The sequence below is a fragment of the Cyprinodon variegatus genome, unplaced genomic scaffold, assembly GCF_000732505.1.
Source record: "Cyprinodon variegatus isolate N-32 unplaced genomic scaffold, C_variegatus-1.0 Scaffold576, whole genome shotgun sequence".
NCBI lineage: Eukaryota > Metazoa > Chordata > Actinopteri > Cyprinodontiformes > Cyprinodontidae > Cyprinodon > Cyprinodon variegatus.
In genome coordinates this window covers 552867-568559 of record NW_015151029.1, presented here as the reverse complement: position 1 = coordinate 568559, position 15693 = coordinate 552867, and the positions used below count along the sequence as shown (strand labels likewise).

Below are 15693 nucleotides of genomic sequence, written 5' to 3'. Positions count from 1 at the left end.
AGCAATTTAGCTCCCAACAGGTTACGATCAACATTTCAGTAAAACTGAGGTAACCTCTCAAGGACACCACTTCATTGTTTGAAATTATAAAAATGTTTTATGGGGGGATTTCTGTAAGAATGACTGGTGCATTTTACTAAATATTTGGCTTCACAAGGAAGCTAAAGCTACCTCTTAAAGGGATATTGTGTCAGAATTGCTGCCATCTAGAGATGAAAAGCGGGTATTTCCTTGAAGCGAAAACTATCCCATATTACATCGCTGCCTCAAACACATATTGGGGCAACAGTAGCTGCTGTGTGTCAAACGCAGATGTAACACAGATGTAACTATGTCATCCAAAGTGAAATCTTTACAAGCTGGTACTTACAAAAAGCCAACATTCACCGCAGCTTTGAAAGCTACTAAACCCGCATAAACCTACAATTCTGTACTAACAAGATTGGTTTATGTTTACAGGATCTACTGTTATGCTTTCTATGGTAACGAGCCACACGGTCTAATTGATCCGAATGGAAAAAGTTCAGTTTACTCACATTTTTTATTAGTACAGTTCATTTACTTGTCAAGGAGAAACATGGTAACTTCAGCATCCCTTTTCAAATTTTTCTCCTTTATTAGCGCCTTTCACCTGGAGAAGGCTTACCTGATGATGATCCTCATTTTTTATTGTCTCCACTTTTGTTTTTGCCTCCTTCTGGATGCTGAAATAGTTTCTTATGCTGCTGCTGCAGATGCGGTCCTGCACTGAGCTGCAGACTCTCAGCTGTTGGGTTAGCGTCTCCAAATGATCTTTACCGCTGCCTCTAAATCACACTGCACTGCCAGCAATGGAGAAACGCGTAGTTGTTGCTAGTAATATTTATCCATCTGCATCTGTACTTTTAAGACGACAGACTGTCATGTCATTTTGCAAATGCGTAACCAGCCTTTTATATGAACTAATACAATATTTGTTACATATGAAACTGTATCTGTTTAATAGTGGAGGTTTTAAAACATAAAAATAACACATATTTAAATACAGACATCAATTTAAGACAATCAGCCAAGAAACTGAACTGTGGACACAAATAGGTCTTCTAAACAGACTATGGTCCTAACCAAATTGCAACATGTGGCGCAAGGGGACTGATAGACAACAAGGTCAATGGTTTTTAGGCCAAAAAGTCCTTGAGCTCAGACTGAGCTTTGGTCACTTTGCTCAGTGGTAAAAAGATGTACGCTAGTAGCCTTAAAACTCCCCTCAGGTAGACCAGTTCTGTCAGGAAAAATGGGCCAAAATCCTGCAAAATATTGTGAAAGATCTAACAAATTTAACCAAAGGCATACAGCTATGATTTGCCATTCTTTCCAACACTAAGGAAATGTATGTTGCCTCCTACATTTAAAGACAGTAACCAAAATAAACTCTTCAAAATTCTGCTATTTATCATTTACAAATAATTGTCATCCTATTTGAGTGAAACAGGAAAAGTTTGGTTTAATTTAATGTCAGGTAGTTTTTTTTCAAGGTTTATAAATTTTTGATTTAAATCATATGTTTGTCTTTCAGAGGAAATTATTGTGGTGAGCATGGAAACTGAGCCTGCCTTTAAGAAGATGGATACAGTGGTAAAACTGGACTCTGTAAGTTTATACTTATTACCGTAGCCTCGATTTAATGATGCAGACCGAGGCAAAATACCTCATATAATTTCAAATAAACATGGTCTGCATTTTATGTTACCAAGATTGTTCTTAAATAATCTTTGTAAATGTAAAATCTGCTGTTCTCTCACCAGTGCTCCGAGGCTGTGGTCAAAGTCGAGGTGAGCAAAGCTCAAAATACAGTACTGTCTAATTCAAATAAAAATATGTTTCTGATTTATTCTAACACCTGACAATATGCATGGTACGCACTGAAAAAAGGATGACGAAAAAGATGAGAAGGGCAAAAAGAAGAAGAGGAAGAAGGGGGAGGAGCCTGAGGAGGAGGAGCTTGATGAGAGCATGTTGGACTGGTGGTCCAAATATTTTGCCTCTATTGAAACTTTAACTGAGGTGAGTTACAGTTTTTCAGATATAAATACACTAGAAAAAAATAATTAAATAAGACGAGTTGAAATAAACGCTCCCACTGTTTTAGGCTCTCAAGGCTCAAGAGGCAGCGCTGTCAGATTCAGAAGAAAAGGAAGACATGGACATTGCTGATGGTGGAGGTAAAAAAAAAAAGAGACATTGAAAACTTTAACTGAAAGATTTTACTTTCACAAGTGGAACAGTATGGCTATCGCCATAGTGTTCAGCTTGATTTATGCATATAAATTGCTTTATTATAATTATGCAGGGAGTTTTACAGATTATATATACACACTGCAATGTAAGTAGTACAGGAAAGGAAAAACAGAAAAAAAGGAGAAAAGATTAAAGAAAGAGGAGATAAAAGGGAGATAATGATAAAACATTTTCAGTCTGCTTCATCACCTGGAAAGAGATGTAAAAAGAACAGCACAACCAACAGACATGGTACAAGACATACAATAAAGTAACACCTAGATACTATCGCTGAAGTATAAGTAGTATTATACTGTGGTAGCTGAAGATAAGGATATGGGCTTTCTGTATGGAAGTGACCAACCTACTCCTTCCCATTCTGATGTTTAATATGGCTGCTTCATTGTTTTCAAAGAATCTAAGCCAACCAAGCTGCTATAATCAATTATTTATAGTTGGTTTCATTAGATGGATGCATACATGATCAACTTTTACAAGCTAATTTTCTCCTATTCAATTCTCCTTTCAATATTTAAAGGCCTAAAATGATATAGCAAAAATCACTACACTTAAATAGTTCAATGCTCAATAAATAAAAAACATCAAATTACACTAACAATTATTCTGTAGAATTATTAAAGGCGGAGTGCCTCAAGGATTCCTCTTGGGGCCCATATTTTTTTTCTTTTTAAAAAGGCTGCATGATTTCAGGAAGATCTTTGATTCCAATACAGATAAAAAATATATATATATTTATAATGATGACCCCTGGTTTTTCAGCCTGTCTCTTTGTTATTCATCGGCCATCATATGAGCTCTAGAATCTTATTCACTATTTGTACTATTATGTTAAAGTTATACAACCCTTTATTAGCTTCATAAGCTTGTGTACCATTTAGGCTTGATAGCCGTTTGAAATATGGTAAAAAGTTGTGTTTTACAAAAATTTCTAAGCTGTTATTTCTAGTTTTACTGTAGGTGTATACAAATTTAACACTTAAATATATAGAAATTGAAATACAAAAGTTTGTTTTCAGTTCAGAGGTGTCTAATACAATGAAATACTGTGTTTAAAAGCTGATGGGGTTAAATTCAAGCCTGAGTGCTATGCTCCAATATTCCTTTTCTGAATATATATATTTTTTGTATCTGTGTGGCAAGCTGAAGACTCTCTAGTAAAAAGCCCCAAGAAAGGAAAAGGAAAGAAAGACAAGAAGAGACAAGCTGTGGATCCGTTTGAGAAGAAAAAGCCCAAGTTGGATGAGCTTAAGGTGGAGGATCACTCAATATGATGTTATGTTTCTAAAGTCATCATGGTGGATGTCTATTAGCAAGGTCTTATAATACTGTATGTTCTCTTCATAAACAAGGTGTATCCAAAGGAACTGGAAAGTGAATTTGACAACTTTGAGGACTGGCTCCACACCTTTTCCCTGTTTAGAGGAAAGGGGGGTGACGATGACGACCAAAATGTCACAGATGAGGACAGGATTGTTGGAAAGTTCAAGGTGAGAAACGGATCTATATGCAAAATCAAAACAATCACCAGCAATCAGTTATTTTGTTCCATTTCTTTCCTTTAACTGTTCTGTTTAAGGGTTCGCTGTGCATGTACAAAGTGTCAGATGAAACACAGAGAGAGATGAACTTTGACTCCAATTTAGGAATGTTTCAGAACATTCCTAACAATGATCCGATAAATGTCCTTGTCCGCATTTATGTAGTCAGGGTAAGTCCAAACGCTCTGAAGCTCAATGCAAATTAATGTAATTACTCTTTCAGCTAAAATCAAGTCATATTTACAAGGACTTTAATTGTTGTAACACTGAAATGTTGATGTTTTATCAATAGGCGACAGATCTGCATCCAGCAGATATCAATGGGAAAGCTGACCCCTACATCGCAATTAAGCTGGGAAAAACAGAAATCAAAGATAAGGAAAACTACATTTCCAAACAGCTGAACCCCTTGTTTGGCAAGTAAGTGTCTGGATAGAAACAGGATTTCTGGAGAGATTTTATTTTAACGGCATCTTTTCAAATTTTTACTGTATTCTTAGATTTGATTGAAAGCACATTTCTTGTGGTCTTAGATCCTTTGATGTGGAAGTTACGTTCCCCATGGATTCCACTCTGACAGTGTCAATCTATGACTGGGATCTGGTGGGAACAGATGATCTGATTGGAGAAACAAAGTTGGATCTGGAGAATCGTTTCTACAGCAAACACAGAGCCACATGTGGGATTTCATCCAGCTATGCAATGTAAGGATCTGAGATTTAACTCTTGTTAGCATAAAGTAAATTTACTTTTTCTCAAGTTAGTGAAGGTACAGCTTTCATAGCTTTTATTTTAGACTACTTCAGAATAACTTCACAAATAAATGTACTTTATCATGTTTGCTGTGCAGTCATGGTTACAATGTGTGGCGAGACCCAATGAAACCCACTCAAATCCTGGCGAAGCTGTGCAAGGATGGAAAACTGGACGGCCCTCACTACGGCCCCGAAGGAAGAGTGAAGGTGGAGAACCGTGTCTTCATGGCGCCAACTGAGATCGAGGATGAAAACGGTTGGTTTCTACCACAAGGAATATTAGGAAAACTATCAAAATGGTTACCATTGGGTCAAATATGTCCAAAACTTGAACTCATATCATTAGTTTATTTCTTTGGAAATGTGGAGTTGAGGTCAAACTTGCCATCATGGATTGATGAAAGTCATTAGATAATCAAGTCTTACTGTACAAGTCTTGCATGGAGTTAAGGGGTAAAACACACTAAAATTAGAGCTTGGTACTATGAGGCTTTGCCTTGATACTGAGGGACAGCATTGTGTTGAAATGATAAAAATAAATGAATGTATATATGAAAGGAGTCAGGAGGCTGATGATGGTCAAAGGCTTGTACAGAAATCTGACTTTATGTTTTAAAATAACAGTGGTTTTCATTCTTTATTGGTTGGGTAGACAAACAGCGTCATGATTACCAAAGTGAGGACCAGACAGGATTAAACATAGTCGTAAATTCCGTGTAGTTTTCTCACAGCCACCATGTTGAAGTAGGTGTTCTGGTCACAAGAGGCTAAAATTGAAATTTGCCCACCGAAAAAATAATGCAACCACTTTTGGCATTTATTTAATCATATTTAGTTATTTTAACACAATTGTTGCATGTTAGCAGGGTAGGACATAAAACAATTGTGTTAAAGTAACTAAATATGATTAAATAAATGCCAAAAGTGGTTGCATTATTTTTCTTTTGCAGATGCTGAACAGGGGAAAATCCCCAGAATTAGCTGGAAGGTAAATTAAACTCAATTAAGGGGAATTATAGAAAAAAAAAATGACTAAAGGGCCAGTGTCCTGTAACTTTTAGATGTGTCTCTTGCCGTACACGCCTGAACCAACTGGCTAAGCTATCTCACTAGCAGCTGTCAAGCTTAGCTCTGCTAATGAGCGCATAATGAAGTAACGTGTGTTACACCTTAGAGGCTGTAAACGACCTATAACTGGAGTGGAGGTTCCCCTTACAAACAGAAAACTGGAACACATTTACTGCAAAGATTACGTCGCTTCATTTAGTTAAATTCAAGTCCAGTGGATAATAGCATTAGACACACCCAGCCAACTTCCACATCTAATTTCTAATGTTAAGTAATTACTGGTCACAGGTGCCTGCAACACTTGTTACATGTTACAGTGAAAGCTGGTTCTACGTAGTATTGACTGAATGCAAGCGCAAGTTACACTTTTTATATTCTTATTGAAAACAATTTTTTCAAAAAGTGCATCATTATGCTCCCTTCAGGCTCATATGCTACTTTTTGCTGATTTGCCACAGAAAATCTCAACAAAACGCATTAGGCCTGATCTGTAAAGATTCCAAATACGGAGCACATGATTGATGCAGCAAAAAACAACAAAAAAAACCCAAAATATTTTCAAGAAGTGGATGTTTCTAAATATAAATATAGACGTAAAAACTGTGTTTATACTGAGTCTTAGATTGGATAAATTGTTTGGTCAGTGATTTACATCTCAAGCAATATTTTGGTTATAAGCAGGTGGTTTGCATTCTGCATACATTTTATACACAGAAATGTATAAAGATCCACTTTGCACACCCTATTCAGTTTGCATAAATTTTAGGCACGCAAAACCTTTTGAAGATCTGTTGAAAAATTGTAAGAAAGTTAAGAGTTTTGCAAAATGACATGTCTAATAATATATTTCAGGTTTGAAGAAGAAGACGGATGAACACCTGGCTCTCTCTGTGCTGAGGCACTGGGAGGAAATTCCTAAAGCCGGCTGCAAACTGGTCCCAGAGCATGTAGAAACCAGACCGCTCCTGCATCCGGATAAACCAGGAATCGAACAAGTATGTTAACAACGCGTAAAGCTGAAGCAAGTTAGAATTTCTGTTATTCTTTTTTTTTTCTCCTGAAAGGCATCTTTTATCATTCATTTAACTGTGTACAGGGAAGAATAGAGATGTGGGTGGATATGTTCCCCAAGGATAAGACTGCACCAGGTCCTGCTCTTGACATTTCACCAAGAAAACCAAAGAAGTATGAATCAAAGCTTTTGGGAGAAGAACATAAAGGGATCAGTTTCCAAATCACTGCTGATAAATTCCACTACATCTCATAATTACCTTTTTTCTTATGCAGGTTTGAACTTAGGGTCATCATCTGGAACACAGATGAGGTTGTTTTAGAGGATGATGACATCTTCACTGGCGAGAAATCAAGCGACATCTTTGTACGAGGGTAAACATGTTGATGTTTTCCTTTTTTTCAAAGATTTTAATCACACAACAAAAAATATTTCGAAGGGATAAACCTTTAATTTTCTATTTGTTTTCCCCTGATTCATGACAACAGATGGCTGAAAGGACAGCAGGAGGACAAACAGGACACTGACGTCCATTACCACTCCATCACCGGAGAGGGCAACTTCAACTGGCGCTTCATCTACCCGTTCGACTACCTGGTGGCTGAGGAGAAGATAGTCATCTCCAAAAAGGAGTCAATGTTTGCCTGGGATGAGACGGAGTATAAGATCCCTCCTCGACTTAATCTCCAAGTGTGGGACGCTGACCACTTCTCTGCTGATGATTTTCTGGGTATTTTTTAATCTAAACTTTATGTTTACATTGTCAAACACATACATTACTTATCCAGATGTATTTAATTAATGAAATACATAATAAATGTGTTATGTTTTGAATGTACTATCACAAGGATTAGTAAAATCAAAGTGTCTCCATAGGTGCGATTGAGCTGGACCTAAACCGTTTCCCTCGTGGTGCAAAGACAGCCAAACAGTGCACCATCGAAATGGTGACAAACGAAGCCGAGATGCCTCTGGTCTCCATCTTTAAGCAGAAGAGGATTAAAGGCTGGTGGCCATTTGTCGCCAGAAACGAAGAGGATGAATTTGAACTTACTGTGAGTTATTCTTAATCAAAGAGCTGTAAGACTATTTCTGTCATATCAACAGAGGTTCTGATGTCAAGTTTAGATTCATAACTTTGGATTCTGGGTTATTCCAAAGTAATTTTGATATAATGGGACAAATGTCTTGTTGGAATGCCAAACTGTTCCCAATAAACAGAGATGGATAATCCAGGTCCTGAAAGTAAACAGCTTACAGAGTTTTAACTTTCTGGACCTGGATTATCCACTTCTGGCAATAATGTCTTCAATTTGTACCCGGAAGACAGAATTTCCAACCTCTGGGTAGGAAATTTCAACTCCAGCCCCTCAAAGCTGGAATTCGGAGTTAGAAATTTGGGACAACAGATCCATACCCAGCTCTCATAATCATTGCGGCTGATTCAACAGGAGAAAAACTTTTTAACTTAATTGTTTCTATCAGTTCGTTAAAATATATGTGACATTTAGTCAGTCCTTCATGTAATATAGACAAATTTTTACTGTTTATAAGATTATATGTTTGAATGCTTTTATATAAGCATTTAATATATTTAAATGTTTTGTTTTTATCGTACCACAACTCCTTTGGTAAAATCTGCTTACATTTATTTTGTTTTTCATATCAATAAAAGAAGCATAAAACTAGCGATAACTTACCTGCACACATAAAGCAACTCATCCCGATTATTCTTCATCACTTACTTTGATAAAGTGTGTCACAGATATTACAAAATAGTTTTCGTTTCGTTTTTGTTTGTTAGGGCTCTGTTAAGTTGCACGGACTTGTCTTCATTTTTTTAGTCGTTGCTTTGATGTTTATCACCTCCGACAAGGCAGGATAACTTGAAAAGTTATTAGCAGGTTTTAGTTCATCACCTTCTGGATCAAGGATTTGTTTTTAAAGATTCTGTGAATACAGGTATTAACTTGAGGTGGAAGTCACAATATGTGGGGGAAATGGGCTACTTGGCCGAGGTATTTGCTCTCCGTGTGCTTTTCTGGTTTTCTTTTGATTTTGAAGCACTCATCAGTCTTCTGCTGAGGAAGATTCTCAGTCATCCAGGTCATAGTCATTCCAAAGAAGAAAAAACAATCCACTGGATTTTGTTTCCAAGTTTGAAGACATTTCGCTTCCCATCCAGGAAGCTTTTTCAATTCAAAATGTCAGCAATATTATTGAGTTCGAGGTTTTATCATCAGTGACTGTAGAATGTTTATTGTTGTGATTCGTGATTTCAGTTTAAGCCAAGTTGCCAAAATTAAACTGGTTATGTCTTCAGGGTAAAGTCGAAGCTGAGCTGCACCTTCTCACAGGGGAGGAAGCGGAGAAAAGCCCAGCTGGAGAGGGACGCAATGAGCCTGAGCCTCTGGAGAAACCCAAGTAAGGAAGATCTTCTTCTCCCAGCTCTGGTTCTCTCTGTAACGCTCTCCATGATTGTTTTTGTATCCCTATATCATCCTTGCTTTCTGCAAATGTGATAACACAGAAGACACAGCTTTGATCAGACCTGCTGTTCTTCTCTCTGTGCCCGAACAGCCGCCCAGATGTCGCCCTCCTCTGGTTCCTCATCCCACTCAAAGCGGCAAAGCACCTGGTGTGCGACCAGTACAGGTGGCTGACCATAAAGATCGTCACGGCGCTCCTGCTGTTGGCCATCTTGGCCCTCTTCCTCTACAATATGCCGGGATACATGGTCAAGAAAATGCTTGGAGCTTGAAAAGGAATCAGGACAAAGTTTTCCCTTTTTTTCCAAATAGTGTGCCCTAACACAAGAAACAGGTAATCTGATATTGGCTTGAGTTGCTGTTATCAATGTGTAAAAATATAATTTTGTTACTGTTGTTCTCATATTAAGGCTTTTTTTGGGGGATTTTTAGCTTTTGCCTTATATTTTTTTTTGTTGTTGTTCACATTCAATTATAAAACATAAGATCCGCATTTAAGTGAGAGTGTTTTGTTTTCTTGTGTTAAGTTTTTCAGGAATATTTGTGTTTGCTTTTCTGCATTGTTTCAAATTTTAAATAAAAACTCCCCCTTCACACCTCTGATCATGTTATTTAAATGTATTAATGTGAAGTATTTACAATTCCTTTTCAAATGATTGAATAATTGTTGGCTCATAACATCTGATTTAATGTTTAAAATTATATAAAGAGTTACGTGTAGATTTTGATGTTTTTAAAGTAATAGAGTAAGATAAAAGAATATAGATAAAGTGATTACAAAATCAGACGTTTAAGCAGAATAAAATTTTCATGTAAACTGACAAAAGAAATCCTAACAGTAGGTTATGAATACTTGTCAGGAACAGATAAAGAAATTTCATCTACTACAGTATATCTACTTTCAGCTGATCTCCAAATAGATAAAGTTTCTTGTGGAAGGTACAGAATAATATTATTACAGGAATATTATCTAATCAAAAGTTTAAAGGTATGGTTAAGTACAACTAGCTCAAAAAGTTAATGTGACAGACTAAATGTAACTAGTTACATACCTCTGGTAGTCTTAGAGCATGATGCTGCCACCACCGTGTTTAAATGTGTCAATGATGTGCTTAAGGTAATGTGGATCTTTTGTGTTCCAAAACCTGCAGTTTTTTGTTTTTTTTTTTTGCAATACGCAACAAAACAAAATGTTAGTCCTGTTCAACCACATCATTACCGTGTCAATTATATGGAGCATGACAAAATATAAAATAGGAGTAATTTGGCTGTCTTTGAACAATAGTTCTCTTCTTGCTACTTTTTTTTTTTTAGCAAGAATTAGTGCAAAATTATATAGACATCTTGGAAAAATGTAGAGAGGTCTATGGGAAATAGTGCTGTGAGGATATCTGCAAGGCACTACTGCATGTGGAAAAATAATGAAGTAAAAAATTAATGATTTACAATGAAATATCTTAAGAAAAATTAGGACAATTTCTTTAGATCGAAGATAGTATTTTTGTGTTCTATTATAAAGAAAATCCTTAGATACTTATAGCTGTAGTATATTTTGCTTAGCATCTTGTATTGTCCTATTTTTACAGAAGAGGATTAGGGCTAATGGGGAAAAAAAAGTTAACTGATTTTTAAATTTTATTTCAGTTTAGTATGGGAAAAAAGTCAGAATTCTGACTTTGTTGTCAGAATTTTGACCTTAATCTCAGAATTCTGACTTTTTTTATTGTCAGAATTCAGTCAGAATTCCGAGATTAAAGTCAGAATTCTGACTTTGTTCTCAGAATTCTGACTTTAATCTCAGAATTTTGACTTTAATCTCAGAATTCTGACTTTTTTTATTGTCAGAATTCAGTCATAATTCCGAGATTAAAGTCAGAATTCTGACTTTGTTCTCAGAATTCTGACTTTAATCTCAGAATTTTGACTTTAATCTCAGAATTCTGACTTTTTTCCCAAACTAAACTGAAATAAAATTTAAAAATCAGTTAACATTTTTTCCAGTGCCCCTATTCCTCTTCTGTATATTTTTGTACGAGTTTTTTATTTTTTTATTTAGTGACTTAGAAGATAATTTTATAATGCAACCTTTATGACAACCATAGCTTTTTTAAGATCTGGTGTCCTCTGCTGGGTCTAAGTAGAAATTACACAATATCTCAGCAAATGACAACTATTTTAGGAAGCAAAAGCTTGTTTTTATCTTTAGACAACCTAATCTTTGTAAAATAACATAAAGATACAGCTTAAGTTGCTATAAATGGGAATTAACTGTCTTATATTTGAAGTAGGCCTACTACGCAGGACTCTATATATTACCGTAAAGGTAAGAAAAAAAGGCATACAAGTTTTCCCTGATATTTAAAATAATAATAAAATAATTATGCTGTAAATAAAATGAGTTTCAAAACCAAAGAATAAGACTTACCGCTTGCATGATACTGAATCCTAATTTTAAAGGAAAGTAAGTCAAACCAGCCAATTGGTGAATGTCTCATTTTTCTTTGGACCAATCACATCTTTTGGGAATTCTTTAGCGTTACTTTGGATGGTTCACTTTTCTTGATCCTTTTTAAACTCCCAGAGTAATTTGAAAAGCTGTCAAACAATTATCTGGATTACTTATGTGAACCACACATTTAAACATATGCCTTTTTTGACAGCTAAATGTTAAATGCAACACCCGTTATGTAAAAAAGCAGGTATACATTTCGAGTAGCATGAAAGTTTTGCAAACACACAAAGACTGTTTGGATATTTCCACATAACACAAAACAAAAGACATTGTTCAACAACTTTGTATTTAATGAAAACTCAAAAGATTATTGTTCAATGGACATGGTCAAAGAGATGCATGTTCCAGTGAGCTAATGACAGCCAGTTTGCAAATGAAAATAGCTCAGGAAAGAAAAGGAGGTGTCGTAGTTTACTGGATGGTACTGATTGCCAGTCATCGGATCACAGGTTTCAACTTTCCTTCAAATGGCAGCTAAAGCTCTGGTAAACTTTTCAGCAAATGAAAAATAAAACACAACTTTTAGCAGGAAAAGAGAAAACTGTCATGTAAAAATGTCTTTACTGATTGATGTACTGCTACATAACCATATTTTCTGTCTGCAGGTTAAGCTAAAAGGATAATGTATTGTCAGCCAATAGGATACTGTAGGGATAAAACCAGAATCTTGAGACAACTTACAAAATTTTCACACAAAGCACATTTACAAAATATCACTCATTCACAGTCACTGTATAACATTCTCATGCTCGGATATGTTGCTCATAAATAAGGAATATTTGCAGAGCATTGATCACATTTCTGAAGTTGTTGCACTGAACAACTTCCTTTAGCATTTCACATGCTTTAAAACCCGCCTCAACATAAACACCAAAGCTTAACGCCGACCCAAGAGCAGACCGCCGCACAAGTGGCCTTGGCTTTTATTTTACATACAGTAGGATTGCAACAGTTTTGCTACAGAAATTCAGCTGGAACAAAATATAAGTTAAATAAATACGAAATAAAGTTATTTAAAAGTCACTTTTGTTACAGGTTTAGTGGCTCAAGGAGTGTCATGATGGCACTTTAGAGCAATGTGGATCTGTGCTCTTACGGTAGCATTTAACAGCACGCATAAAGGCAAATAAACACTCAAGAAAAAAAAGTTATATTCATTTATAAATCAATGTTGTTAATCTTTACAAACAGAAACTCTGCTTCATTATAATTCCTCTCGTTCCAGTTCTGTTTTATGCATTGCTCATGCTAAAATCACTGGGATATTGTTGTACATTACTATTACAGTGTAAGTGGAGGCAAGGAGGAACAGGAAATAATTAGATGGAGCAGTTGTGGAAAGACAGAGGGTGGAGATTTTGGTTAGCAAATGATTTAAACATGATTAAGAAAGAAAACAATAAAGATCAGGTATAAAGAGGAGCATTTCTAGAAAGCGTGCAGAGTAGAAAAATGAGGGAAAAAAGAAAAAAAAAAGGGGTGGTGAAGGTGGTAGGAGATCAGTATTCATCCTGGTCCAGGTGACCTTGTTCATCAAGGTCGTCTTCATCTGGAGGGGCGAAGCCTTCCTGTAAAACAAAAAAAATAAAATACATCCTTCAGATTCTTTTTTGCTTTTAACTGAAATGACAAAGAAAAAAATGCGAGAAGATTTCCGAAATAAAAGTGAGGAAAAAATCAACATAACATCAGTCCTAATGGACGGGTACCTCTGTTGCGTAGAGAATATCAATTATCCTGCTGAGCACAGGGTTGTTTTCACTCTCATGTTCTTGGCAGATGAGCTCAATGTCCCGTAGTTTGCTGAAGTAGAAGTCTCTCTCTTTCTCCAGACCATCGACTGTCAGTTTTAACTCCATCAACTGCCACAGTAAAAACACAAGCAAATAACTTCAATTATCTATTTATTCTCTATCCATATAAGAAGGCCAGGTGCTAATTGGTTAGCCTTTTATGGACCATCATTATAAAACTCTTTAAAAGCAGACAAATATGCTGGTGACATCAGTTAATCTCAGTGCCGTTTGATCTCTGCAAAAAACATGGATATTGAAGATATTATGATGCAACAGTTTATCCAATCCTGTTATGGTTTGTTAGCCTGAACGACTTAAGATTGACGGTAGTTTAGTGCTTGTTTTGTGAAAACTATACAGGATTTTGGTGTGAAAAGTCTCAACTTGCTGATAGCTGATTAGCTTGATCTATTTGTTTTTAGATGGAAATCAGATTTGGCCATTTTACAGCTTCACTGATTTAACCTGTAATGTGTCGATCGGAAACTGAAGAATGTTTGCAACGACGGGTGTCGAGGGTTAAATATCACCACTTTCACAATTTAATAAAATAAACCATCAATGTTGTACAAACATGAACTGTAACAAGCGCAGGTATAACGGAGAGGAAGATTTGTGTGAGGTTGAATACAGAGATCAATTATGCAAGATGTGCAGTTAAAACAGTGGTAAACCTCTACTCTATAACCGCAGCTCTGCTACATTTACATCATGAGCAGCCATTCAGAATCAATATGCATCAAATTACCAGATAAAACAAAGCATGAAGTTTAAAAATAACATATAACACACTCAAACAAAATCCATCCTTCTCTCTGCATTTAGTATCAGCCACTGAGGCCAGAAAAACTTTTAACAAAAGTGAATTGAAAATGCAGACTGTTACTAGTTCAACTTGGCTGTAAAGATTTTTCTTTAACTGACAAATCAGAAGACAGAAAGTGGTGAAGTTTGGGTGGGCCCCGCTAGCTGGCCCTGTGGGGCAACTCTGAAATCTGACTGGTTGGGAAAAAAAAAGTCCTTTACTAATATTTTTAATGAGAGATCAAAAACCACTATTGATTCTGAAGGCCCTGGGCAGATTTTAATTGACATAGCGACGAACAGAGGCTAAAAACTGATTGGACAAAAAATATAGCAACTACATTAATGTAAGGGAAGAAGCACAGCCAAGAGAAATGATTCAAAATTATGAAAATGTATTGTTTGGAATAAATGAATAAAGTTGGATAAAGAAAATTAAAAGTTTAGGTTGTGAATGTAGGTTTGTGTTTGTGATATATTTTAGCTAACCAAGCACAGGACTAAAGAATGTTAGAAAAGGCTTGATGAAGTGCTACTACTAAACCAGAGAGCAATAGTCAACAACAGCTGACTCGTGTAATATTAACCAAAGGGTTACAGAAACCTTAAACTGAAACAGAGTTTTTCTATCAGCATGACCTTAACGGAAATTTAGATGCAGGCTGATATAATCTGATATTAATTTCTGCGCTATTGGAATAATAACCTATACTGTATTAATAACAGATCAGGACACCCCTAAATGATGAAAGCTTGGCTTATTAGGGAAACAAAAAGCTAAAGATAATCATATTATAATTAACTTTGAATTGTTCTTAAATCTTTTAATCAAATCTTTTAACTAACTAGAGTAACCCTATTTTTTAGAAAATCTTTTCTTAAAAACATTGCGGGGAGTCAACTCTTTTTTCACATAAATTATAAATACTGCAAACCCTGCAGAAGGAAAGGCTTGATAGTATTTGGGAATATTAGTCATTTTGTGAAAAGAATTGGATTGACTAAATTGACTTAAATTGAAAAAAGGCTAAAATATTCTGATCATGATTGTACATGGTTGATACAATAACAAATCATGTTTAACCCGGCCACTTTAACACAGGGACAGATGTTTATGTTGTGATATTGTCTTAAGTGATCCTAGTGGTATTGCTGGGCTGACCTGGGGCCTGTTTCAGAAAGGAGGTTAAGTGAAAACTCTGAGTTTGTTAACCCTGAAATGAGGGAAACTCTGGTTTTTCTGTTTCAGAAAGGGAGGTAAGTTAAACCTGAGAAAGCAGAGTAAGTCAAGCCCGTTTCTGAAAGAGAGGTAACTTATACTCAGAGTCAGTTACCATGGCAATTTACTCTGTGAACCTAACCTGGTCGGGAGCAGGTTTTCTTCAGAAAATCCAGAGTTTATTTTGTCCCCTTTTTTAAAGAGGAAGTGGTGTTTAAACACC

General features: G+C 35.9%; 2 protein-coding genes across 4 annotated transcripts in view; one reads left to right on the top strand and one right to left on the bottom strand.

The window, feature by feature from the left end:
* Positions 1–1556: 1556 nt before the first annotated feature.
* On the top strand, positions 1557–9716 carry LOC107095826 (otoferlin-like). Its single transcript, XM_015392161.1, has 17 exons — positions 1557–1629; positions 1785–1811; positions 1912–2043; positions 2129–2201; positions 3418–3527; positions 3627–3764; positions 3854–3985; positions 4108–4235; positions 4349–4519; positions 4666–4826; positions 6491–6633; positions 6735–6823; positions 6926–7024; positions 7139–7380; positions 7527–7705; positions 8974–9074; positions 9231–9716. Exons 1-17 carry the CDS (start codon positions 1576–1578, stop codon positions 9409–9411), a joined length of 2160 nt encoding a protein of 719 aa, XP_015247647.1. The 5' UTR covers positions 1557–1575; the 3' UTR covers positions 9412–9716.
* Positions 9717–11928: 2212 nt separating this feature from the next.
* LOC107095819 (microtubule-associated protein RP/EB family member 3-like) overlaps positions 11929–15693 on the bottom strand; it is a 16904-nt gene continuing 13139 nt past the window's right edge. For all 3 annotated transcript variants that reach the window (XM_015392142.1, XM_015392144.1, XM_015392143.1), the window contains exons 6-7: positions 13361–13513; positions 11929–13219 (exon numbers count right to left, since the gene is read on the bottom strand). In XM_015392142.1, the coding sequence (XP_015247628.1) occupies positions 13151–13219; positions 13361–13513 (222 nt within the window). In that variant the 3' untranslated portion in view covers positions 11929–13150. The remainder of the gene's footprint in view (positions 13220–13360; positions 13514–15693) is intronic.